The following is a 24,739-nucleotide window of genomic DNA, read 5'->3' on the forward strand; positions in this document are numbered from 1 at the left end:
GACTGGCGGACTGGCGGCGGCAGTGGGGGGCTTCCTCGGGGAAGGCAGGCAGGCGGCAAGCAGCACCCGCTGCGCTTCAGCTCCGGGGCTGCTTGCCGCCTGCCTGCCTGCCTTCCACAAGGAAGCCCGCTGCCGCCGCCAGTCCCCCGGAGCCCATAGGAACGCATTAATTAAGTTTCAATGCATTCGTATGCGAAACCATGCTTTGCAAGACGAATTTTTCGCAAAACGAATTGACCCGTGGAACGAATTAAATTCGTCTTGCGAAGCACCACTGTACCAAGCTGAGGTTGCAAGGTGCTGCCACACATCACCCAGCCCAACCCATCACCACCACACTCACCTGATCTGGGAGTCAGCTGGCAATGGAAACAAACCAGGACTGCTTCAGGGGGGTGAAAAGGAGGGGTGAAATTTATGGGGTGAAAAGGAGGATTGCTATGCCCTGGTGGGCCGCCCCCTTCCTCACTTGTGATTGGCCGAGCGGATAGCCAGCCAATCAGGATTAAATAATAATAATACAGTCGTACAGTGGTACCTCGCAAGATGAATGCCTCACAAAATGAAAAACTAGCAAGACGAAAGACTTTTGCGTTGCGCGAGGGATTCGCAAGACGACGAGGTTTTCTATGACCGCCGCTTCGTCTTGCGAAAGCCGAAGCGGCGGCGAGTGGCAACAAAACGGGAACCAGCTGTAGCGCGGAAAGCTGACAGCTGATCTTCCTTTGCCTTCCCACGCTACAGCTGGTTTCCCGGGGCTTGCCAGGGGGGACGAAGCCGAAGTGCGGCGTTGCGGGGGCTGCCCCCGCCTGTCTTCCCTGAGCCAAGGGGAAGACAGAAGGTGGCAGCCCCGCTTTCTACTGCTCGCCTCAGCGGCGGCAGTACTGACGCAGCCGATCCCGTGCCAGCCCAAGGGCGAGCACAGCGCGCGGGGGGGCCAGCAGGATAAAGCGTGCACGCTTTCTCCTGCTCGTCCTCGGGCCGGCCCAGGATCGGCCCCCTCAACGCTGCCGCGAATCATCATACACGTTTAAACTTAAATGTCGGTATGTTTTGTTCTCTTAGTGCATTTCTGCATCTCTGCAAAGCGAGGCGAGCGGGAGAAAGCACGCTGCGCTCGCCCTCGGGCCGCCCCGAATCGGCCCTCTCAGTGCCGCATCTGCCGTGCACTTTCTCTTGCTAGTCCCGCGCGCTGCGCTCGGACCGTGCCAAGATTGGGCGCCTCAGCGCTGCCGCAGCCTGGCCTTTCCTGAGCCAAGCAAGCAAGCGCTGCCACCATCAGTCCCACAGAGCCCATAGGAACACATTAATTAAATTTCAATGGGAAATGGTGCTTCGCAAGACAAATTTTTCGTAAAACGAATTGACCGATGGAACGAATTAAATTCGTCTTGCGAGGCACCACTGTACCTTGGAATCCGAACGCCTTGGCTCCCAAACAAATCGGCTCCTTAACAGAAGTGTTCTGTTTTTTGAATGATTTTCAGAAGCCAAACGTCTGGCATGGCTTCCGATTGGCTGCAAGACGCTCCTGCAGCCAATCGGAAGTTGTGCTTTGGGTTTTGAACAGTTCCAGGAGTTGAACGGACTCCCAGAATGCATTCTGTTTGAGAACCAAGGTACGACTGTAATAAAATTGATTTTTTTTGAGGGGGGGGGGAAAGGTTCCAGAACTCTGCTCCTGAGAGTTCCTGCTTAAAAAAAGGCCCTGAATGAAACAATTATCAAACTTTCACATACCTCAGTTGGCCCAACACCAGTCATTCCTTGTCCCTCAGGAGTTAATACAGGAGGCAATACCATAGCAGAGTTCCTCATGGATGCCATTTCATTGGCTGCAAAACACAGGAGCGGGGGAAGACGTCAAAAACAAAGAAGCATTAAGAACAGTCTGGCTGAATCAAACCCAAGGCCCATCCGGACCAGTCTCTTGTCTCTCACAGTGGCCAACCAGATGCCTCAATGGGAATCAACCAAACAAGACATGATCAATACAGCCCCTTCCCACAGGGCGTGAGTGCAGCACTTCTGATTCCCAGCAACTAACTGATATAATAACAATGGCTTTCCCAGTATTCTCATTGCCCTCACCTATTTCACAACAAAAACAACGCGTTAATATTGTTAGATCAACTCATATTTTCTTCCTGCCATCTGGATAAATTTCTATACAAACCTCATCCTATTCTAAAGCTTTTTATAAACTTGGCCTTCAGATGGAATGGTTTCCCCTATCCCTTCACTCACCTGTCTTTTTCAGGTGTGGTGCCCCTCAGGTGTGTTGGCCCCCTCCCCCTCTGTCCCCGTGGCCCCCCCTCCATACACTGGGTGCTGAACATCTGCAGTGGGGAGCCTGTGGGTTGAAGGTTTCCTTCTGCAGACGTTCAGCCTGCAACAAGTGGAAGAAGGCAAGAAATGGGCAATGAAAATTACTCGAGTGGTGCAGCCCACAGGGTTGTTGTGTTCTTTTCTATTACCATTTCTCAGCAATATTTTTCGTTTTCATTGCAAGAAATTTTTTACAGCCATAACCTACAAACCCCCCACACCCAGGGTGCATGCAGCACGGTTCCTACTACTGCAAGTGTGGAAAGATGAGTATTAAAATAAATAAATCCAATAAAGCACAAATGTGTTGCTATAGTTTCAAGGATTGCCATTTATTCCATATTGAAACATATTGGGGTGGATTATTTAGAGCATTCTATACCATACTGCCAGAAAAGGAAGAGCATCTCCTAACTCCTTACCCGTTGCAGACATGACATTCGGGCTGACCCCCGTGAAGAGCTGTCTTTGAGCGGCATCTGGCAGCGCCACCTCTGGCTGCAGGGAGCTTGTGGCTGGCCCCTGATCAAAGCAACAAAGATGCGTCACTGGAAAGCTACGGATAAACGGCACCACCTCTCGCTTCCATTTTTCCCCGGTCAAAACTGAAACGTTTTAATTTATGTGGCTGCCTTGCCTACTCCAAGGTAGGCACAAAGGGCTGGAGCCCGATTCGCTCGTCCTCACAAGTAGGCCCACTGAAATCAACGGGGAAGGTGACTACTGCAGTCAGTGGGTCTACCTCAAGCATGACTTGAGTCTGGATTCAACCTGAAGTCAGTTAACCCGGACTGTACATTTTAAATCTGCAAATTATTAACTAGTGCACCAAAGACTAATAAACACCTGGTTTTAATTAGTGGGGATGTTTTACCACCACACTATTTCGGCTTACTGTTATTACCGGTATTGCAAAAAGGAATGAACAGGAAATATTAAACACGGTCTTGATTCTTCCCAAAAGAACAGTAGCTTTTTTTAAAAAAAAAAACCTAAACATTCACTACAGAAAGTCAAGTCTGGGGCATCACCAGTGCACAGATGACAGGATATACTTAGAAAGTTGATGAGAGAAATTATTGGGTTTTTTCTTAACGATGATCTTTGTTTTTGTAAACAGCTTTGAGGCTGTCCTTTTTCTTTCTTTAAAACTGAGCAGCGTATAAATTTCATGAACTAAATAAATAAGAACGGGTTCTCCCTCCTGCAAGAGAGAAAATGGAGCATGCCCCCACAAGAGGATCCTCACCATCAAGTTCCTGTCAGTATCAATTTTAAAATGCAGCACTGTATATCCCACTAAACCCAATAATCCAGGGAGCACCCTCTTAAGCTTCTCAGCTGCCACCCCCCTCCACCTCCACCATGTTTTAATTTGGACATTGTTGGCCAACAGCAGTAAGATCTGGGTGAATCTCATAGGCAAGACCTTGTTCTTCTGCCGCTTAATTTAGGAGGATAGTATCAGTAGAGCCAACTGACTTCACTGGTTCTACTTTCTTAGTCCTCCAGACAAGTGTTACCACAGGGATGGCGAAACCTGTGAGGGTCTCCAAATGTTGATAGGCTACAAACTCCCATCATCCCCAAGCCCATTACCATGCTGGCTGATGGGAGCTGGAGTCCAACACATCTGGTGGGTTACTGGTTCTCCATTAGGGCTGAGCAATAGGTAGTTTTCAACACTGTGATATATCAGTGGCTAAATATTGCGAGGTACTGATATATCACGATGTCTGAAACTGCCTAGTCCTACCCTATACCGCTCCTGCTTGAGGGAGCTAGAGCGATATGGGAGCTTGAAAAACTGAGCCACCTGCCCACCCCATAGCTGATCAAGCCCTGGGGGGACTTCGTTAAACTGTTCTGCTGAGGCATGTGCCCCTCAGCAGAGCAGTTTAAACAAGCTGCCCCCTGCCTTCGGCTCGCATGAGCTTGATCAGCAGGCTTCCTTAAACCGCCTGCCTCTCAGCTGATCAAGGCCATTTTGAGCTGGCAATACATTGCAACTCCCTGGCTGTCACCAGCACAGAACAGCCAGGGTGAGGTGTGCTGTGCTGGTAGCAGCCGATGAGTCGCAATGTAGTGCGAGCTCAAAAAGTCTGAAACGAGTATCACAGCCTGAACATCATGGGAACCTACGGCCCTCCAGATCCTACACTCCTATCACCCCTGGCCATCGGCCATATTGGCTACTAGGTAAAGGTAAAGGGACCCCTGACCATTAGGTCCATTCGTGACCGACTCTGGGGTTGCGGCGCTCATCTCGCGTTATCGGCCGAGGGAGCCGGCATACAGCTTCCAGGTCATGTGGCCAGCATGACAAAGCCGCTTCTGGCGAACCAGAGCAGCACACGGAAATGCCATTTACCTTCCCGCTGTAGCGGTACCTATTTATCTACTTGCACTTTGACGTGCTTTCGAACTGCTAGGTTGGCAGTAGCTGGGACCAAGCAACGGGAGCTCACCCCGTCACGGGGATTTGAACCGCTGACCTTCTGATCAGCAAGTCCTAGGCTCTGTGGTTTAACCCACAGCACCACCCGCGTCCCATATTGGCTACTGCCCCCCAAAAAAAACAGTGCTATCTACTTCCCACTGCTGTGTAAGGTGGGTGCAAGGACAGTGAGAGAGAGGTAAGCCAAAGACCGGTGATATGGAGGAAGCCATTTCCCTCCAAGTTGCTTAATACAAGACAAATCAAAATCAAACCAAAGATTCTTTATGCAAGCTCTGATTACAGGTTTAAAAATTGTCTGAAACATATGTAAGTACCGAAGCACCAAGCTTGCTTCAGCTGGCCTGTCTCCTCACTCCAACACAACCATCTACCACAGGCATCCCCAAACTTCGGTGCTCCAGATGTTTTGGACTACAATTCCCATCTTCCCCAACCACTGGTCCTCTTAGCTAGGGATCATGGGAGTTGTAGGCCAAAACATCTGGAGGGCCGCAGTTTGAGGATGCCTGATCTACAACAAACAGCCATATTGGGAGGCTTCTGATGACTTGGGTTGGTGGTATTGGCTTATTTTGTTACATGATGTTGCCTGTAAGTCACCTTGAAAAAAATCTGTAAATTGAAAGGCAGGGGGTTAACAAGTGGTAAATGTGTAGTAGCACAGCACAGGCCATTTTCTTCTGGACACTCCCCACCCCCTGGGCAGCCAAGGAGTATTAAATACTCATCTCTCACCTGCTTGACCCATGACCTGGCAGAGCGGCGCCCCATCAGGAAATCCTCTGCCAGAGCCACCAGCTCAATACAGTCTTCCGGCCCACACTCCTTTACCCAGCTCTGTACTTCAGGTGGCAACATGGCCAGGAGCTGCTCCTGGATTATCATCTCCAGGATCTGATCCTTCGAGTACTTGTCCGGCTTTAACCATTGGCGACAAAGTTCTTTCAGCTGGCTGTAAATCCTTCGCGGCCCTTCCAGCTCCTGGTAGCGGCACTGTCGGAAGTGCTGGCGCTTAGACTCCCTGCGGATGGCGTCTGCTCGAAGGAGGGCAAACTTCACCTTCAGGAAGTCAGTCCTGTCCCTGGGATCCAGCTGGCAAAAGAACTGCTCCACCCCACCTCTCAGCGCCGGCAGGAGGCGGCCCACCCACTCTTCTCGCGGCCACTGGCAGGCTTCGGCAACTTGCTCAAAGGCAGAGAGGAATGTCTTGGCATCGTCCCATGGAACCTGCTCTGTGGGCAATGAATTTGCCCTTCCCGCATGAGGCGGCTGCAGTGCATTCAGAAATTCCTGCCAATGAGTTTCCTGTTGCTGGGGCAGCCCAGTTTCAGGCAGCTGAGAAACAGGTCTTGGGGGCCCTTTAAAGTACATAACCTGTACAATTTGGGGGACTTTGCCCGAGCTGTCCAAAGCTTTCTCCATATCTGTTCTTTGCTTTTAGGAAATCCAAATCACACAGCTATGTGCCTGCTGATAGCTTGAGATATTGTCCAGGCCTTGGGTTGCCTGCCCCACCTGGCAAGTGATATTAAAAGGTTGGCCGTGCCAATATTTCAACAGCAACTTCCAGGGTACTCAACAATTGGCTTGTTCTTCAAAACCATCATCTAAAGAGGAGGCCAGAGGGGATGGGGGTGAGTTTCTGGAAGTTAAGTGGAATTCCTCCCTGTGTGGGGAAAAAAAAGACATTTTAATTGTTATTATTTATTTCAGAAGCACGTGTTATGGTGTTCCCTGGATGTTGAAGTACATCTCCCTGCTAAGGAACATGAAAAAAGGATTAATTCTCCCCAAGTTGGCAGAAATAGTTTTCCGCTCCCATAGTATAGCTGCAGGCATCTGGTTTTGTTTTATGTAGATGACATTGTGTTTTTATGCACAAGCCAATCAGAATGCTGAATCTGAAAAAGTAAACAAAGACGAAAGCAATGAAAGCTTTTGTCTGACTCAAAAAGGAAAGATCTGTCGTTAGAAGCACTGAACGTGGCATATTTTGAATGGTTAAAACTCTAAAAACTTGATTTTCAGAAAAATGTTGAAAGCAAAACTTTTCAACAGCCTGGAAACCGGGCACAATTGGTTCACTGTGCATTTTGAGTAATATTTGAAGAACTGATATAAGCAGTGCAGTAGGAATATTTAGTAGAAAGGTTGCCCTACTGAAAAAATACTGGTATGCAGTCAAAAAAATAATCAGATACACGAATAGCAAAGTCGACTGCAATTTAAAATTCTCTGCACAAGGTTCTGGTGAGCTGGAGGTATTCACTGATGCAGATTGGGGGTCTGATCTTAGTGACAAAAAGTCCACATCAGGCATAGTGATCATGTGTAATCAATCATAGATTGGTTTAGCAATAAGTAGAATCTGGTAGAAATCTGTAGCGCTTAAGTGAATAAGTCTGTCCCCTGCGTGTCATGAGGTAACTTGATTTAAAAGCCTGTTACCTGACAGAGGCATGCAAATGCAAAATGCAATAAAAGTATACCATTAGGTATGCATTAGCTTTGCAGAGATGCACTACCGACATTAAGTTCAAACATGTATGATATGACTCAGCAAGGCGAAATTGAACTGGTGTACTGTGCTACTGAAGACACGTTGGCTGACATATGGACAAAACTGCTAACAACAGACTTTGTACAAAGCTTTCACAGAAATTAGGACCGTGCTGGAATCAGCTTAAATTTAACATACAACGGTACTTAACAAGCTTATAGATTGCATCTTGTCTTATGTGCAATACGGATGACTTCCTGTAATGTGTATGGAGGCGATAATCAGTAGCTAGTCTTAAACCTTCCGTCTCTGTCTGGCTGAGAAGTTTTACTGCCTTTTAAACAGGCACAGAACAATTCATCTTTTACACCAGGGAAAAGCTTCCCTTGCACAATTCCTCTTTGTTTGCTCTTAGCTTTCTCTGGCAATTGTAGGAAGACAAGAGCAGCCATTTTGTCTTCTCTTTTTCACTGGCTCTGCTCTGATGCTTTTTGCACATTTCTTTTTTGTCCAGTGGCTGAAACCTTCACACCTGCTGAATGTTTGCACCCTCAGCGGCTTTGGAAGCAAATTCAATAATTCACTTTATTTATCTAAAACACATTTATAAGCCACTTAGTATTTTTTTTTATTAAAAAGAATCCTAAAACCCAAGTACAAATAATAATAATAAAAACAGCATTCTAGAAGCAAGCAAGCAAATGCAGGATGAAGAGAGAAATACAGTAATATCCTACATGCCAGTGAAAGCCTGAGCAAAAAGGTATGTCTCAGGTTACGTTACCTTCGGGTAACATAATCCTTGGGTTGCGAACATGGCAAACCAGGAAGCATACACTCAACTGCGCCTCTGGTTACAAAGTTTTCGGGATGCGGCCAGGCCTCCAGAACGGATCCCATTAATAACCGGAGGTTCCACTGTAATCTGAAGCAACTGATAGTTGCTGTTTCACATATGGCAGAAGTAAGAGCATTCTACATGGCCAGGGAAATGGCAAAGAAATGGGTCGCTCATTTAAAAAAACAGCCTCAGTGCTGTGAGATGGGGAGAATCTGAGGGAGGCTTGTTTTGCCACTGCAGGGACTCCATGTTTGTTTGTTTATTGCTTTGGAGTTTAGCCGGTTCTTCAAAAATATTTCACCCCAGCCACAAGGTTTCCTTCTTCACTAACAAGGAAGGTTGCTATCCCCCACACCAAACTGCTATACCTTTTGTGGCTGGGGTGAAATATTTTTGAAGAACTGGCTAAACTCCAAAGCGATAAATAAACAAACATGGAGTCCCTGCTATTTCCAAGTTTTGTTTTGTTGCTGATAACTAGAGAATCATAACTGGGTCAAAATAGAAATTGTGGCATTGGGGCCCGTTTTCCTAACTGACTTGCTTTCCTCAGCTCTGGTTCTCCACGGCCCTATTTCATTCTAGGCCATTAGCAACAGCTGGCCCAACAGGAATGGTGTTTTCGGTAAAGCTTTTAATAGGATGGAGGTAAATTAGTGGAGGAAAACAGGCCCCAATGCCACCATTTCCATTTTGAGATGGAAGTTATTGCAACTTAAGGTTTGAAATCCAAATGTTCCTAGGTAACAAATTTTAAGTGACATGTAAGAACACAACGGGAAACATTTGGAAATCTGTTTATTCTACAGTACATTTCCCTGTCAGTTATGATTCTCTAGTTATCAGCAACAAAACAAAACTTGGAAATAGTCACAGTTCCTTTCTTAAAAACAAGCCCACAATCCCCCTTTTAATAATAATAAAAAAATGAAGTGATGTTTGTGAATTCTGTGAGGTAAATCAATTTTACAGTCCAAGTCTGGGAAAGGGAGGCCTATTCTGTGGAACAGGATTGCTGTCAAGATGAGACACGCATTCACTATCTGTACTTTCCAGAAAAATCTGTCAGGGAAATCCGAAGTGTTTCCTCGTGGAACACATCCCTCTTACTTTAAGGTTCCTAGATGTTTAGAGCATGAGTGCGCATAAAAGAGGGAAAGTAAAGAAAAAAGAAAAAATGTGGGGAAATGTAGTGAATAAAATAAAATAAAAGTAATCAGATGAATCATTCCCAACAATTTAGATGCAGGCAATTTAGATATCAATTTAGATAACAATTTAGATATCAGTATTACTGGGCAGAACCGGCATGTAGATGAGGAGCTCAAGTTACAGCATTCAGTATGGGATAGCACAGTTTGGAGTAGTGTGGAAGACTGAAGACTTTGCAAAGAGTTGCAGGAAAGCAGCTTTGAAAGCAACTGATCTCAGGACTTGTGGACTCTGTCATGGCAAGGACTTTGAAGCATGGAACCTGCTCTGGGCTCAGAGAGAGAATATCACTTGTAACATCTATAAATAGTGTGTGTTGGTCATGGCCTAATACAAACAACTCTGCTAAACAGCTGTTTCCTGTGGAGAGTTTTGTGGAGGAGTGATTTGCTAATTGTATTATTGAGCCAAATCGGATCCTATAGTTTGCATTGCTTGCATTGTATGAATTCTGACTGTATGGCTGTAGCCCTGGGATGTCTTGTTTAGAATGCTTTCAGTGCCTCTGTACCAAAGTGTGTCAAAGGGCAAAGCAAAAAGGAACAGGATGCCCAGCTCAAGGCTAGATGATGTCTGGCTTTGTCTGACACGCAGTCTGATGCGCAGAACAGGCAAGATAAGTCAAGGCTGCTTGAGGCAGGCACCGGGGCAGCATTAGTCAGCATGTGTTTACGCACATGGCGTAATGTGTGTTTATGAGAACAACCGGACACAGGAAGATGCGCACACCCCCTTGTGTGCGTGACCCCTTGCGTGCGCACTCTTACAGAGGAGGGGGAAAGAGCCCAAAAGAAGGGTATAAGAAAGCTTTGCAATTTGTGTTGCTTTACTCATGTTGTGGAGGACCACCTTGAGTCTCTCTATATATAGAGATTAAAACTCTTTCTCTGAAACTCAACCCGGTGTCGTTTTGACTATCTTTGTCCTTGCCTGGGTGCAACTTAAAAGGACCCTTATCAGCAAATAAGGCTGCAGTTTAACCACTGAGCTTTTGTGGCGCGCACACCCAACACCCAACATATTGGAGTAGCTCGGCATGAAAAGGAGCTAATTTCCCAATGAGCGAGGAAATCACCGGTGCAAGGTCATATGAGCCAGTTTCTGTGGTAATGTCACAGAACTCAAGCTACATCTGTGTGATTAATGTGTGTCGTTGTGCTTTTGGAGTCTTGGAGTTAGAGCAAGGGGAAACTCTCTATGTAGCTGTGTCTGAACTAGACTGAAAGCTGCAACTTATTCTTTTTACATTGCACAACTTTGTCCAGAGTTGTTTGCTGTACCTGTTACTTCATCAGCCATAAAAGCATATGGACCTTACTGACCCTGCTTTCTGTGTGGTTGTTTTTTTGCTGCATGCAAGAGCAAGACCAAGATCCACACTTCTGCGCACACTCTCACTCTCTCTGTGTGAGATAACAGGTTCCCAACAGGTTATGGGCCCAGAGGTTAGCTGTAGGTCAAAACAGGATTGGAATGCTCTTCAAAAACTGAGTTATTTACAAGGATCTCTATAATTAAGAATGAGACTACCTACAGAGTAAGTAGAGGAATTTCAACTCTTCACTGATGTTGACGGGTTCATGTTGGGAACAGCATTCAAAATTAGCTGGGTGCCAGTCAACTGGCCTTTTGCGAGGCAGTGCCAGGCATCCTTGTCTGGCACCTAACCTCTCCACCTGGCTGGCGTGGCTGCAAGGCCAAACAAGTCAGTTGGTCTGCAGGGCACCAAAAGATACGCCTCTTTTGGTGCTGTGCAAGACAGTTGATTCCCCGCAGCCAGTCACCCCCACCGGACTTCAATGGCTCCGTGGCTGCCTGGATCCAGTTTTGTTGGGGCCGAAGCGATTCTTGAGCCCTGGCAGCGGGGAGGGGGGGAGCAGCAGTGGGATGCTGACAGCTGTATCACTCGCCACCCAGCAGTCGTAAAAGACAATTGAACTTAGGAACATGGAACATAGGGATTTGGTTGGATAACACAGATAATGAACATCCTGAATGCAGAACTGCCATCATTGCAAGAGAGCTGCAACGTTGTAACATCAATATTGCAGCACTTCAAGAAACTCACAAGAGTAGGTATGGGACAACTGAAGGAAGAAAAAGGAGGCTACACATTCTTCTGGAAAGGTCTACCTGAACAAGAACATTTAATACATGGAGTAGGCTTTGCTATCAAAAACTATCTTATGAAGCTCTTGTCAGAAGTCCCTACTAACATTAACGAGCGACTTTTAACCCGTTGAATAAAACTCGCTGAAAAACAACACGCTACTATTCTAAGCGCTTAGGCACCAACACTGGACGCCGATAAAGACATTACAGAAATAAAATTACTCTCAGCTGGGGAGCTTAACAATATCTGAGGCTACATGAGGAGACTCAGGATCAGATGGCTATGATTGAGATGTTTCAGAGGGAGATGATTTTGCGCCTGAGAGGCGTCTCAGAATTGCAGGACAAAAGGATTGAACAAAAGTTGACTCAGGAAATAGCTAAGTGGATGGGCCTATTTGAAGACGAGGTGATGATAGACATAGATAAGGTCTTTAGAATAAAAACAGAAAATGTGAAATCCTTTAAGGGACCAGGCGACTGTCTGGTTTTTTTCAACTCAAGGCTCTTAAAAGACAAGATTTTGTTAAAAAGCAAACAGAAAAGGTTAATAATAGAAGACAAGAATGTGAATTTTTTAGAGAGATACTGAAGAGGATTCTTAGGAAGAGACAGATTTACAAACCACTGACTGATCTATTAAACAAGAACTCAATACGATTCAGGTTGGAATTTCCTGAGGGAGTGACATTTACAGTGGTACCTCGACTTACGAAGATGAGTTCCGCGGCCGTCTTCGTAAGCCAAAGTCTTCGGTTGTCGAAGCGCTGCTTCTGCGCATGCGCGAAGTGCGATTTTGTGCTTCTGCGCATGTGCCGACCGTGCGCGCCACTTTGCACAGGCACAGGACGCACGCGCGGCGAAAAGACTTCCGGGGTTGTCGACTTCGGAAATCAAAACCTTCGGAAGTCGAATCGTTCAGTTGTCGAGGTACCACTGTACTTACAAAGAAAGGAGAACATCTATCAAATCACCAGAGGAGCTTTCAAGATTCTAGGGAAAGCACAAGAAGGATCTGGAAAATCGATCGTCAAGAGGAGGAGAAGGAGAAATCCCGCAACAGGACTAAATCCTTGGTTGTGAACCTTAGAGAAAGTAATAGATAGTGTATACACATGAAAAGGGTGTTCAAAATTTACTACTAAAATTTACTTTTAGATGAATTTGAAATTAATAATAACATGGAATGTTAATGGGTTAAATGACAAAATTAAAAGCAATAGGATTGAATGTATTTTGAAGAAACAAAATTGGGATGTCACCTGTTTACAAGAAACCCATGTAACACAGAAACATAGGAGAATAATAGTAAACGAAAGGTTGGGAGAGGAATTTATAGCCTCGGACTGTAAAAAGAAAAGAGGGGTGGTGATTTATATGAGTACCAAATTACAGGCAAAACAATTATTTAAATACTAGCTGGCCCTGTCATGCGTTGCAGTGGCTAATCCCTGTGACTGCCCCCCCACCCTGTCCCGATCCATGACCTATTCTGTTCCTCCCCCCCCCCCGGCTCATCCCTGTGAATCCCCCAACTCCCTCTTCCCCCCCACCTCCACCCAGGTGAGTCAGTACCTCCATTTGGGCTAGTCTGTAAAGGCTATTCTGTTCCTTGAATTAAAAGACAGAGAAGGGATAAATAGGAGATGGAGATTAAATGAGGTTTTGTTAAATGATGAAACTATAGTAAAAAAAGCACAGGAGTTATTAAAGGAATTTTTTGAATTAAATAAAATACATGATACGAAAATTAGAACTATCTGGGGTGCCAGTAAAGCATATATTAGAGGTTTCTATATTCAGCAAGCAGCAAGAAAGAAAATAAGAGAAGAAATTAGAAACGAAATAGTTAATAATGAGAGAATATTAGCAAAGGAACCAAAAAATGTGACGGTAGCTCAGAAAAGTAAATCACTACAAGCACAGCTAACAACAACAATCGGGGAGGAAATAGAAAGAAATATAAAATGGATGAAACAAAGATCTTTTGAATTTGCGGATAAACTGGGGAAATTGTTATAATGGCAATTTTTAAAAAAGACAAAAGGAGATGCAAATTGATAAAATAAAGGAAGGGGTCTATATATAGACAGCCCAGAAGAAATAAACAGATGTTTTGTAAAATATTTTAACAAATTATTTACTGTAGGAAAGGAAACAGAAGGAGAGATTGTAATGTATTTGCAGGATAAATGGTGCCCAAAGATTGGGAAAGAAATGTTAATGTGTTAAAAGATAAGGCAGCTTTGCAGCCTGTAGAGCTGGCAGGCTGCCTAATTGGATCTTCTACGTGACTGAAGTCAGAAGTCTGCTCAGCAACTTCAAAGACCTAGCAACAGGTTGTGATTGGTTGCTGATTTTCATGATAAGCAGTATGCTACTGCAGAGTTATTGAGATGAGGTTAGTATTGAAGTGTTGGAGTGAGTTAGAGTCTGGAGATTGTTACTGGTGAGAGCTGTAAATACGTTACTTTGCTTTTTTGCTCTGCTGTACATAATACAGCAACTGGAATTTAAGTTACTCTTCATCAAGTTTCTGTTCCTGATCCAATGCACTGAGGCTGCACAGTCTTGCAACTGTACTGTATGCTTGTGAAACATGGACCAGTTATAAACACTATATCAAACTCAAGAGATTCCATCAACGGTGTTGCCGAAAAATTCTATTCCCAACTTAAAAATGGAAAGCGAAATGCTGGTGGCAAAAACAAGATGTTTAAAGACTATTTCAAGGCAAACCTTTTAAAATTTAGTATAAAGATCAACAACTTGGAAACACTGGCCTGCGAGTGCTTCAGTTGTAGAACAGCCTTTAGCAAAGGTGTCAGTTACTCAAATTCAGGACGAAAGAGAGAAACGTGGTAAGAGGAAGGCACATTTAGCAAACCCTCACTACGACCAACTCCCACCCGGAAACCTATGTCCCCACTGTGGAAAGACGTGTGGATCCAGAACTGGCCTCCACAGTCACTTACGAACCGTGTTCATGGAAGACAATTTTACTCGGCTATGAGTGATCATCAAAGAAGCAGCTGACAGCTGCACCTAAAGGCACAGCTAGGGCCACACAGGTGCCAACCCCTGCCCTGCTGGGGATGCTGGCAAGGAGCTGCTGCCACTCAGAGCCCCATCAGCGCTGCAAATGCAGAGCAGCTCATTCTGCTGCTCCAATTTCTTAAGCAGCTCTTGCAGCTTCTGCACTTCGGTGTTGGTGGCCCCGCAGCTCCAAACAACACTGTTACCTTTGGAGCTGCCGCAGCACTGACACCAAAGTGCGGAAGTTGCTTAAGCAGCAGAATAAGCATAAATCATCTGATGGGTGAGGTAATCACTGGTGCAAGGTCAAACGAGCCAGTTGCAGTGGTAACAGCACAGAACTCAAGCTACTGTATATCTGTGTGATTAATCTTGTCAGTTCTGGAGTCTTGAGAGTTAGGGCAGCAGGGAACCTCTAACAATAATACCTTTATGGTCAATATACAACCTGTGACAATTAAATTAAACGAGCCTCCCCCCCCAAACACTCAATCTCATTGCACTCTGTGTGCTTATCGCACAACACACCACCTCGCAAGTCAGTTGCGCTGTTATTTTCCATTCAACAGCCTAACAGCCCACGGATAGAAGCTATTTTTTAGCCTGTTGGTACTGCTGATTATACAGTGAATGCTCGGGTAGTGAACGTGATCCGTGCGAGAGGCATGTTTGCAACCCACGTCTGCGCACGCACAGGTCGCAATTTGGTGCTTCTGCACATGCGCCGAAACCCGAAAGTAACCCAATCCGGTACTTCCAGGTCCGGCACGGAGCACAACCTGAAAAGACGCAACCTGCAGCAGCTGTAACTCGAGGTATGACTGTACTTTTATTATTTCCTGCCCGAGGGTAGAAGATGGTGGACTGGAGAGAAGTTGCCAGAGGTTTTCCCACACCACCCAACACCCCAGGTGTAAAACCGCGCCAAAAAGGACAAATCAAACGCGGTGGGGGGGGGTAGGAAAACCATTCCACCCCTTGGTACACCTCTTGGGAAAGATGGTGGACTGAAGAGAAGGTGCCAGAGGTGTAAAACTGTGCCAAAAAGGACAAATCAAACGCCGGGGGGGAGGGGTGAAAACCATTCCACCCCTTGGTACAAATGGGACTTACGAGCATCCATGAACGCTAGGGGAGTGAAGTCACACAACAGCTCGGGTTCTGACTCCCATAAGGTTGGACAGTGAGAACTGTTGTTCCTTTGTTCTCTCTCTTTGCTGTGTGATACTAGAGAGGGAGCCATGATGAAGAGCTCCGTGTGTGTTTATATGTAAATAAACTAGTTTAGCCAAGATGCTGTGCTACTGAGGTCTGTTACGCGCAACCTCTGCGGATGCCTAAAGTATGCTGGTGTCTTCTGGCTGTGATGTTCGGGCTGGAGAATGTGGTGGGGTGTGTGTGGAGTGGGTTTGGGGGGAGGGGGTCACTGGAGGGGTGGTTGGGGAGGGGGCCTGGTCCCCGGGAGACGTCGGGATCGGCAGGGGCAGAATCCATGGGGTGGGTGGGTGTGGAGTGGGCTTGGTCGGGGGGGGGAGAGAGGGCCGCTGGTAGGACCCTGGAGAAGAGAAGGTTAAGGGGTGATATGATAGCCATGTTCAAATATATAGAAGGATGTTATATAGAGGAGGGAGAAAGGTTGTTTTCTGCTGCTCCAGAGAAGCGGACACAGAGCAATGGATTCAAACTACAAGAAAGAAGATTCCACCTAAACATTAGGAAGAACTTCCTGACAGTAAGAGCTGTTCGGCAGTGGAATTTGCTACCAAGGAGTGTGGTGGAGTCTCCTTTTTTGGATGTCTTTAAGCAGAGGCTTGACAGGCATATGTCAAGAATGCTTTGATGGTGTTTCCTGCTCGGCAGGGGGTTGGACTGAAAGGCCCTAGTGGTCTCTTCCAACTCTATGATTCTATTATGTCCTGAGCGGGCACGGGTCCCTGGGGAGCGGCCTGGTCTCGGATGTGCGATCTCCGAGGCGGGCTTGGTTCCCTGAGGAGCAGCTTAGTCTCGGGGACGGTTAGTTCTCTGTTGGAGGCGTGGTCTCCGGGGAGTGAGGGATTGTGGGAGTATATTTGTCCGTTTTTTGTTGAATGTCCACTGGAGGGCGCAATTTTTTTGACCACAAATCCAGGTTTACACCTGTCTTAGGTGTGTCAGCTGGTCAGTGTAAGTGCATGATTACCTGCTCACATGTGACTCTGAGGTTGTGGCCAAATTTCAGGATGATCGGGTAAGTGCCTGTGGGAGAAAAGTGGGGAATAACACACATGCACCTTCACCATTTATATATAGATAGATAGATTGATAGGCAAGCTTTTAATGTGTGATGTTTTATCATTTTTAAATTATTTTTAATATTCTGCTGGGAGCCGCCCAGAGTGGCTGGGGAAATGCAGCCAAATGGGCGGGGTATAAATTATTGTTGTTGTTATTTTGTGAGTGTGTAATTCGCTCCCACCACCCTCTCTGGTCCCACCCCATCTGTGTCATAAATACCTGCTGATTCCTTTTATGTGTCTTGTTTGTCGGTCTCGGTTTGTTTGTTTGCCTGTCCCTCGCTTGCCTACCATCCTTGATTCAGCTACTGCGGCCCAGGAGAAGTCCACGAACCAACCAGTCTACTCCTGGGAAAAGCCGCCCAAGAGAAGAAAGAGCAGTGTATAGACACACAGAGAAAAGACTACAGTGGACCCTCGGGTTACGTTATCTTTGGGTAACGTAAACTTTGGCTTGCAAACGCAGCAAACCCAGAAGTGTGTTTGCCACTCGCACATGCGCGGAACCAGCACGTCGGTTACGTAATCTTTGGGATACGGAGATCCCGTTTGTAACCGGAGATACCACTGTACAATGGTGCCTCAGTTTAAGTACACAATTGGTTCCGGAAGTCTGTACTTAACCTGAAGCGTACTTAACCTGAAGCGAACTTTCACACTGAAAGTAATAGAACGTGGATTAATCTGTTTCCAGACGTGTCCACGGAGTACTTAAACTGCAAGTACTCAAACCGAGGCGTACTTAAACCGAGGTATGACTGTACACAAAACCAACACCAGTAATCAAGAAGTCTAGGAATCACAACCCAGACATGACAATGATAGTTAACCTGATCCCCATGCTCTGAGAAAGCCACCAAACAATGCAGCAAGGAGACCCTTCCCAGAGCCCAAAGAGGACATCCTCTTCAGGCTCTGGGACGGTCTCACATGGGAAAGATTCCCCTTCTATCAGATGTGCTAATACAGGCAACTCCCCATTTTTGTGTAAGCCAGGGGGGGTTTAGAACGTAACCCCCACATAAATGGGGAGTTGCCTGTATTCCAGAAGTCTAGAGGCGGCCCATCCCTGTTACAGCTGAGTGGTTTGAACGACATCAGTACAGTACTTGAATGAAGATCAGTTACAAAGGCCAGCCAGGAAATGCTTGCTCTATAAAACCAAACAGCTTTTCAAGATATTTATGAATCTTCCAGATCCCAAAATCTTTGAAGAAAGGATAAGCTATCCCTGAAACAAGAGCCAAGATTGTGCCAAACACTGGAAAAACAAAATAACAACTTAAACCCGATTTGTAAGAGGATAGGAAAACAAATTAAACTCCAATGTGCTCTAGCTATTAATCAGCCTGACGTACAGCTGAATACTTGAGATAAGAGGGATTTACAAAAGTCCACAAAAGGCAGCAATGCTTCTCCCCACCTAGTTTGCTTTTCTTTAATCAGAGTTATCTCCAGTATTCCTTGCCAAGAGCCCAAAGTCAGGAGCTAGCCAGAAAACAACTTGCTTTGAGTCAGCCAGTCACAAAATGGCTGCTCACTAAGTCAGTCACAAAATGGCTGCTCACTAATCCAGGCACACTTTCTGAAGCCTTAAGCTATCTGCATACAGAACTCAACAAGCCTTCACCGAAGCTACCAAATCCTCAGGGGTTCGAACTGCTAGCTACAAATGTTTTAAAATAAACATTGTAAGTAAATTTAACACTGCTCCAATGAAACATCAGGAGGGGAACAAAAAGATTATATAGAGTTTGATGGGGATTGAATTTGGGAGTTTCTACATGCAAAGTGTCTGCTCTGCCACTGAATTGCCTTTGATTTAGAAAAACCTTCAATTTTGCAGGCAGTTCAATGATAACCACATTGACTAAATGACTACCACTTAATTCAAAAGGACTAAACTTGCCCTTTATAGCACAAGCTTAGCTATACAGTCATACCTTGGGTTACAGCTGCTTCAGGTTGTGCGTTTTCGGGTTGCGCATCGCGCTGAACCCGAAAGTCCCGAAACGGGTTACTTCCGGGTTCCGGTGCTCGCGCATGCGCAGAAGCACCAAATCCCGCTTTGCACGTGCGCAGAAGCGCTGAATCACAACCACGCATGCGCAGATGCGCCACTGCGGGTTGCGGACGTGCCTCCCGCACGGATCATGTTCGCAACCAGAGCGTCCACTGTATTTCCTAAAAAACAAAAAGCACACAGGCCCAGGCAAGGGCATAGCATGTAGGGAGGGCTGCACAGCCCTGGGCACATTTTTAGAGGGGGCAAATCCAGGCATGTGCCCCAGGTTCCCTCATTGGGCTTGGCTCCGGCGCGCAACTCGCACCCAGCCGCTGCAGCTCCAGTCCTGGATCAAATCTGACCCGAGAGGCGGAAAGAGGGAGAAGAGTTGCAGTAGTGCTTCCACCCCTATCCTCAGCTGGGCAGTGCCATGCGAATATGCTGCAGAGGTAGCATTCTCAAACCTGACCGTACTGGGCACAGCAGGTTCCTTCTGTACCCCTAGGGGGAGGGTATCCGTTGTGCTAGACCCAGACTATCTGAAAGACCGTATTCTCCCTTATAAACCTGTGGAAACTCAGGGTGCCCTTCTCTCAGTTCCACCACCCTTACAGACAGGGGCGGCAAGATCCATTTTGCCACTTGTGGTGAAATGGGAATGCCATCTCCTTCGCATGCCCCACCGCTGGACCCCAGCTCTCACTTAACTTGGCAGGAGCCAGAGCACTCATCAAAGTGTCACCACTCAGCTTCTCCACCGGGGGAGCAACGCTGCACACTGGAACACCTCCCTCTCGGCAGGGCCGAGAGGGCGCCAGGATAGAGGGGGTGCCGGCCAGCCTGCCTGCCGCCCGCCCCCCCATTGCTGAGCAGCTTCAGGCCGCTCTCCAGAGGCATGCACGTGCCTCAGGAGAGCGGCCTGAAGCCGCTCTACAGCTGACAGGCGCAATGGAGGAGCCGGCCCCAGGCTCGCGCTTCCCGCTCGAAGCTCCGGAGGCGCGCGGGAGCGCGAGCCTGAGGCCACCTCGCTGCGCCTGTCAGCTGTAGAGTGGCGTCAGGCCGTTATCCCAAGGCGCGCGTGTGCCTCCTGAGAGTGGCCTGAAGCCGCTCTACAGGCTACAGCTGAAGCTCCAGAGGCGCGTGGGAGCCAGGGACCAACTCCCTGCGCCTCCAAGCTGTTTTTTCCCCTACTTTTTATTTTTTCTATTTCTATTTTTTATTTATCTTATTATTTTATTTATTATTATTGGGGGGGGGGTGCCAGAAGGTGATCTCGCCTAGGGAGCAAAAACCCTAGCACCGGCCCTGCCTCTCAGCAGCACATGCACTGCCTGGGGTGGGCACTTCACCTCGTCTCATGGACGGGTGAGCTCTGCTTAACTGCACACTTTGTGGGGACACAGGAGTGAGTCTTCTTGGTGGATGCTTTCAGACTTTGGAGCACACTTCTTCGATAAGCTAGACTGGCTCCCTCCTTTTTGTCCTGCTCACAGGCGAGGAGTTTTATTCCAACAAGCCGTTGGGAACAAACTGTTTTTTAAAGGAAAGGGCTTTCAATACAGTCATACCTCATGTTATGAATGCTGTGGGTTGCGTACCACACGGGATACTTGCGCGCTGAACCCGGAAGTACCGGAACGGGTTATTTCCGGGTTCAGCGGTTCGCGCAGACGTGTCGAATTGTGCCACGCACATGCGCAGCGCTTCATGTTGCGTACTGCTCATGTTGCGTTTGGGGCTCCGAAACAGATCCCGTACGCAACATGAGGTACTCCTGTAGTGCTGTGCTGTTTTTACTATCTTTATTTTGCTAGATTCGTTTTTACAGTGGTACCTCTGGTTGCGAACAGGATCCGTTCCGGAGGCCTGTTCACAACCTGAAAAGTCTGCACCCCGAAGCGCTGCGTCTGTGCACGTGATGCAATTCATCGTTTCTGCGCATGTGCAAAGCGCGATTCAGTGCTTCTGTGCAGGTTATGGATGCACCGAACCCAGAAGTAACCCGTTCCGGGACTTCCGGGTTCGGCATGTCCATAACCCGAAAAGACGCAACCGGAAGTAGACGCAACATGAGAACGCTGCGGTTTGAGAAATCCCAGGTTCTGTGGCGCGTGCATGCGCAGAAGCGATCTGCACCATTCGCGCATGCGCAGAAGCACACTATTGGCGCTTCGTACACCCGTAGAAGAGGCACTCGTATTAATTACTTTTGGGGGAGCGAATGGCTCCCCGGAACCAATTGAGTACTTATGGTAAACCGAGGTGCCACTGTACTCTTTTGATTCCGTAAGAGGAGACTTACCCCAAATTAAAATGGCATGGATAAAAGACAAAAAGCTAAAAAATCGTAAAAGATCATGATGTAGTTACTTTTTACCCATGATCTTTTACAAGGTTTTAGCTTTTTTTTCTGTTATCTGTGCAAAAAAAAAAAAATTATACAGAGGATCTGTTACGAGTTTTTACTTTTTTCTTTTATCTGTGCAATTACTGTATACTGATGATCCTTTACGAGTGTTTACCTTTCTGTATTTTATCTGTGCCGTTTTAATTTGTGTTAAGTCTCCTCGAGTCCCAGTTGGGGGTAAAAGCGGGATATAAATAAATATGTTTTCCCTGTGGGTATGCGTAAGATTGCAAACTTAGCTATGGATATGCATTGCCATCTTTTACTTGTTTACTCAGAAGTAAGTCTTAAGAGCCCTGGCTCACCTAGCCCAGCACCTTGGTTCTCAAGCTCCTGATATTTAGAAGGAACCTCAGCATAGTGTTGATGACGCCAAGGTTGCAAGTTTGATCCCTCACTTAACTGAGCCCCTCAGATGCAGGCTTGCAAAAGATAACAGCCTTCAAGTTCCTATTCAAGTGTTTAATATGATGATCATTACTAATACGAGTTGTAGTAGTAATAATGATAATAATGTTTATTACCTGCCCTCCGCCAGATAGTCCCAGGGCGGCTTACAGCAAATATAAATTGCAGCGTTGGAAGGTTCCAGCAAATTAGGTCATCCTTCGCACGGCAGTGTCACGTGGGTGGCAGTTTCCGCACCCAGCGCGCGCCATCTTATATGCTCCCAAAGTTTCTGGAAACGTTTTCTACTCCTTTAGCTTAGCTGTTTCTAAAACGGACATCGGGAGAAACAAATCAGTATGGCAAGCGACCGCCCTTCCTTCCGCAAAGAAAAATTCTTAGGGGGGGTTTCCGCAAAGGAAAAAACCAAAGCAAAATAAAATCCTATTTTTACCCGCCCTCCCCCGCTCCTCGCGCCTTCTCCGAGAACACAAAGAAACAAGGGGACCGATTCAGCCACGTAAAAAGAAAAAGGCTTGTCGGTTTCAGCGGCAAAGATATGAGCGCCTTCAAATCGTTTTCGCGTTAAAATCGATGGGATGCAAAAGCCCGTTTTGCTGGATCCGCGCCCAACCTCCCTCCCTCCTTCCTCGCATCTCAAAACTAGTGGAGATCTTGCATTTTAGCGGGAGGGGTAGCGCCCTGTTAAATCTATTTTTGTTTTTTAAAATAAAGGATTTTTTAAAAAAATAAAGGCTGCTCAAAATAAAGAGGGGTAAATGCTCCATGAAACCAGGCTGAAGCCGCTCGAGTCTTGCATTATTAAGTCTCCCCAGCCGCTGCCCCACAGCCCGCCTAAAAAATATACCCCAAAAAGGCTTACTTGGTCGCCTCCGGAGGAGTTTCCCAGGCTCGCAATTTCACCAGGTTTCTAGCCCAACAGTATCTTGCAAACTCGCGCCTCTAGGAAGAAAAAGAAATCGACTTTTCTTCTAGCTAAGAGGAATAAAAAAAGACCTTCCCATCTTGCATCTCGAAATATATATATATGTAAAAGATATGGCGACGTTCCCAGGATCGCCGGTCTTGCTTCGCCCGGAGCATGCTGGGAATTGTAGTGCCGGCCGGTGCCAACTACGGAACGGCGAGGGGGCCAAATTTCCGGAGCCCAAGAAGGAAAAGATGACAGAATCATAGAATTGGAGAGCTGGAAGGGACCTCGATTTGGTGACATCTGCTGAACAGGTGCAGAAATCGAAACCATGTGGAAGCCATGCTCTTTTAATATTTTATTTATGAGCAAGTACACATAAGATCTCACGGGGTGTTGAATTTTTTAAAAACAAACAAACCAACAAACCAATAAAACAGCATATTCCAAATTAATTTCAAAGCAGAACACAAGTGCTGCCAGGAGGATAGAAAGCCATTGGTGGAAGTAACTGTGTGGGGTGATATTTCTTACTGGGCTAGAGTGGACTGACTCAGCAATAAACTGAACCACCCCCCCCCCAATATCCCAAATACACACTTTTAGGCTGGGAAAATTCTTGATAGAAAATGATGAGAAGTGTTATGAGTATGGTGATAGTATCGGGAGACGCATAGAAAAATAATAGGAATGTTACAAAAGAAGGCAAGGTTTTTGCACTGTTTGTAAGACTTGCCACCAATTCCTCTCTTCCCACTTTTTGGTGGTGGTGGTCTTCTTATATAATTCCCTCTGAGCTCACGCAGACTTCAACACGGATGACATTTCAGCATCCTTTCAAACATATTCATTATCCAGTGATTTTGCTGGTGACGCTGGAGGTTGTTATGATCTGAACTCTGGGTTATTATCTGCATCTTTTCATTTTTACCTTTGCCGGTGTTTACTTCCAGGAGGTTGTTAACTCTTGAGTTATTATCTGCATCTTTTTTATTTTTATTGGTGATTTTAACGTTAATGTTGCATTGTTAAAGTACTTCTTCACCACAGTGCCTTGAGGGATGGCCCCCAACTTGGATGGCTTTAAAAGAGGGTTAGACAAATTCACTGAGGAAAAAGGCTGTCAATGGCTACCAGCCATGGAGGTTGTGCTCTGCTTCTGAATACCAATGACTTGGATGATGGGTTTGAGGGCATCCTGAGACGACACCAAATTGGGAGCGGTGGCTAATACCCCAGAGGACAGGATCACACTTCAAAATGACCTTAACAGATTAGACAACTGGGCCAAAGCAAACAAGATGAATTTTAACAAGGAGAAATGTAAGGTACTACATCATAGCTGCCAAGTTATCCCTTTTTTAAAGGGATTTTCCCTTATGCTGAATAGGCTTCCTCGCGAGAAAAGGGAAAACTTGGCAGCTATGGTTACTACATTTGGGCAGAAAAAAAATGAAAGACACAAATACAGGATGGGTGACACCTGGCTTGAGAGCAGTACATGTGAAAAAGATCTAGGAGTCTTGGTAGGGAGCTGGGTATGTTTAGCCTGGAGAAGAGAAGGTTAAGGGGTGATATGATAGCCATGTTCAAATATATGAAAGGATGTCTTATGGAGGAGGGAGAAAGATTGTTTTCTGCTGCTCCAGAGAAGCGGACACGGAGCAATGGATTCAAACTTCAAGAAAGAAGATTCCACCTAAACATTAGGAAGAACTTCCTGACAGTAAGAGCTGTTCGGCAGTGGAATTTGCTACCAAGGAGTGTGGTGGAGTCTCCTTCTTTGGAGGTCTTTAAGCAGAGGCTTGACAGCCATATGTCAAGAATGCTTTGATGGTGTTTCCTGCTTGGCAGGGGGTTGGACTTGATGGCCCTTGTGGTCTCTTCCAACTCTATGATTCTATGATTCTTTTAATTTTGTGACTGCTGTCACCATCTGCAGTGATCATGGAACCCAATAAAGTAAAACCTCTCACTGCCTCCATTTCTTCCCCTTCTATTTGCCAGGAGGTGATGGGAACAGTGGCCATGATCTTCGTTTTTTTGATGTTGAGCTTCTGACCATATTTTGCGCTCTCCTCTTTCACCCTCATTAAAAGGTTCTTTAATTCCTCCTCACTTTCTGCCATCAAGGTTGTGCCATCAGCATATTTGAGGTTGCTGATATTTCTTCCGGCAATCTTAATTCCAGTTTGGGATTCATCCAGTCCAGCCTTTCACATGATGAATTCTGCATATAAGTTAAA

The 24,739-nt window shown here is 46.3% G+C and overlaps 1 protein-coding gene and 1 non-coding gene across 3 annotated transcripts in view; both read right to left on the reverse strand.

Annotated features, from left to right (window-relative positions):
* The window catches only part of LOC118081116 (uncharacterized), a 41,589-nt gene extending 18,913 nt beyond the window's left edge, over positions 1-22,676 (reverse strand). Inside the window, exons 1-6 of one of the 2 annotated variants that reach the window (XM_035107310.3) lie at positions 22,446-22,664; positions 21,700-21,890; positions 16,670-16,725; positions 5,525-6,455; positions 2,751-2,850; positions 1,741-1,835 (exon numbers count right to left, since the gene is read on the reverse strand). In XM_035107310.3, coding sequence (XP_034963201.3) covers positions 1,741-1,835; positions 2,751-2,850; positions 5,525-6,211 — 882 coding nt within the window. In that variant the 5' untranslated portion in view covers positions 6,212-6,455; positions 16,670-16,725; positions 21,700-21,890; positions 22,446-22,664. Of the gene's footprint in view, positions 1-1,740; positions 1,836-2,750; positions 2,851-5,524; positions 6,456-16,669; positions 16,726-21,699; positions 21,891-22,445 lie in introns of both variants that reach the window. The other variant, XM_035107308.3, reaches the window with a different exon arrangement.
* LOC118081645 (small Cajal body-specific RNA 15) lies at positions 3,709-3,840 on the reverse strand. The gene has a single exon (XR_004692112.1).
* Positions 22,677-24,739: the final 2,063 nt, after the last annotated feature.

The sequence above is a fragment of the Zootoca vivipara genome, chromosome 2 (genome assembly GCF_965207765.1).
Source record: "Zootoca vivipara chromosome 2, rZooViv2.hap1.1, whole genome shotgun sequence".
Taxonomy (NCBI): Eukaryota; Metazoa; Chordata; class Lepidosauria; order Squamata; family Lacertidae; genus Zootoca; species Zootoca vivipara.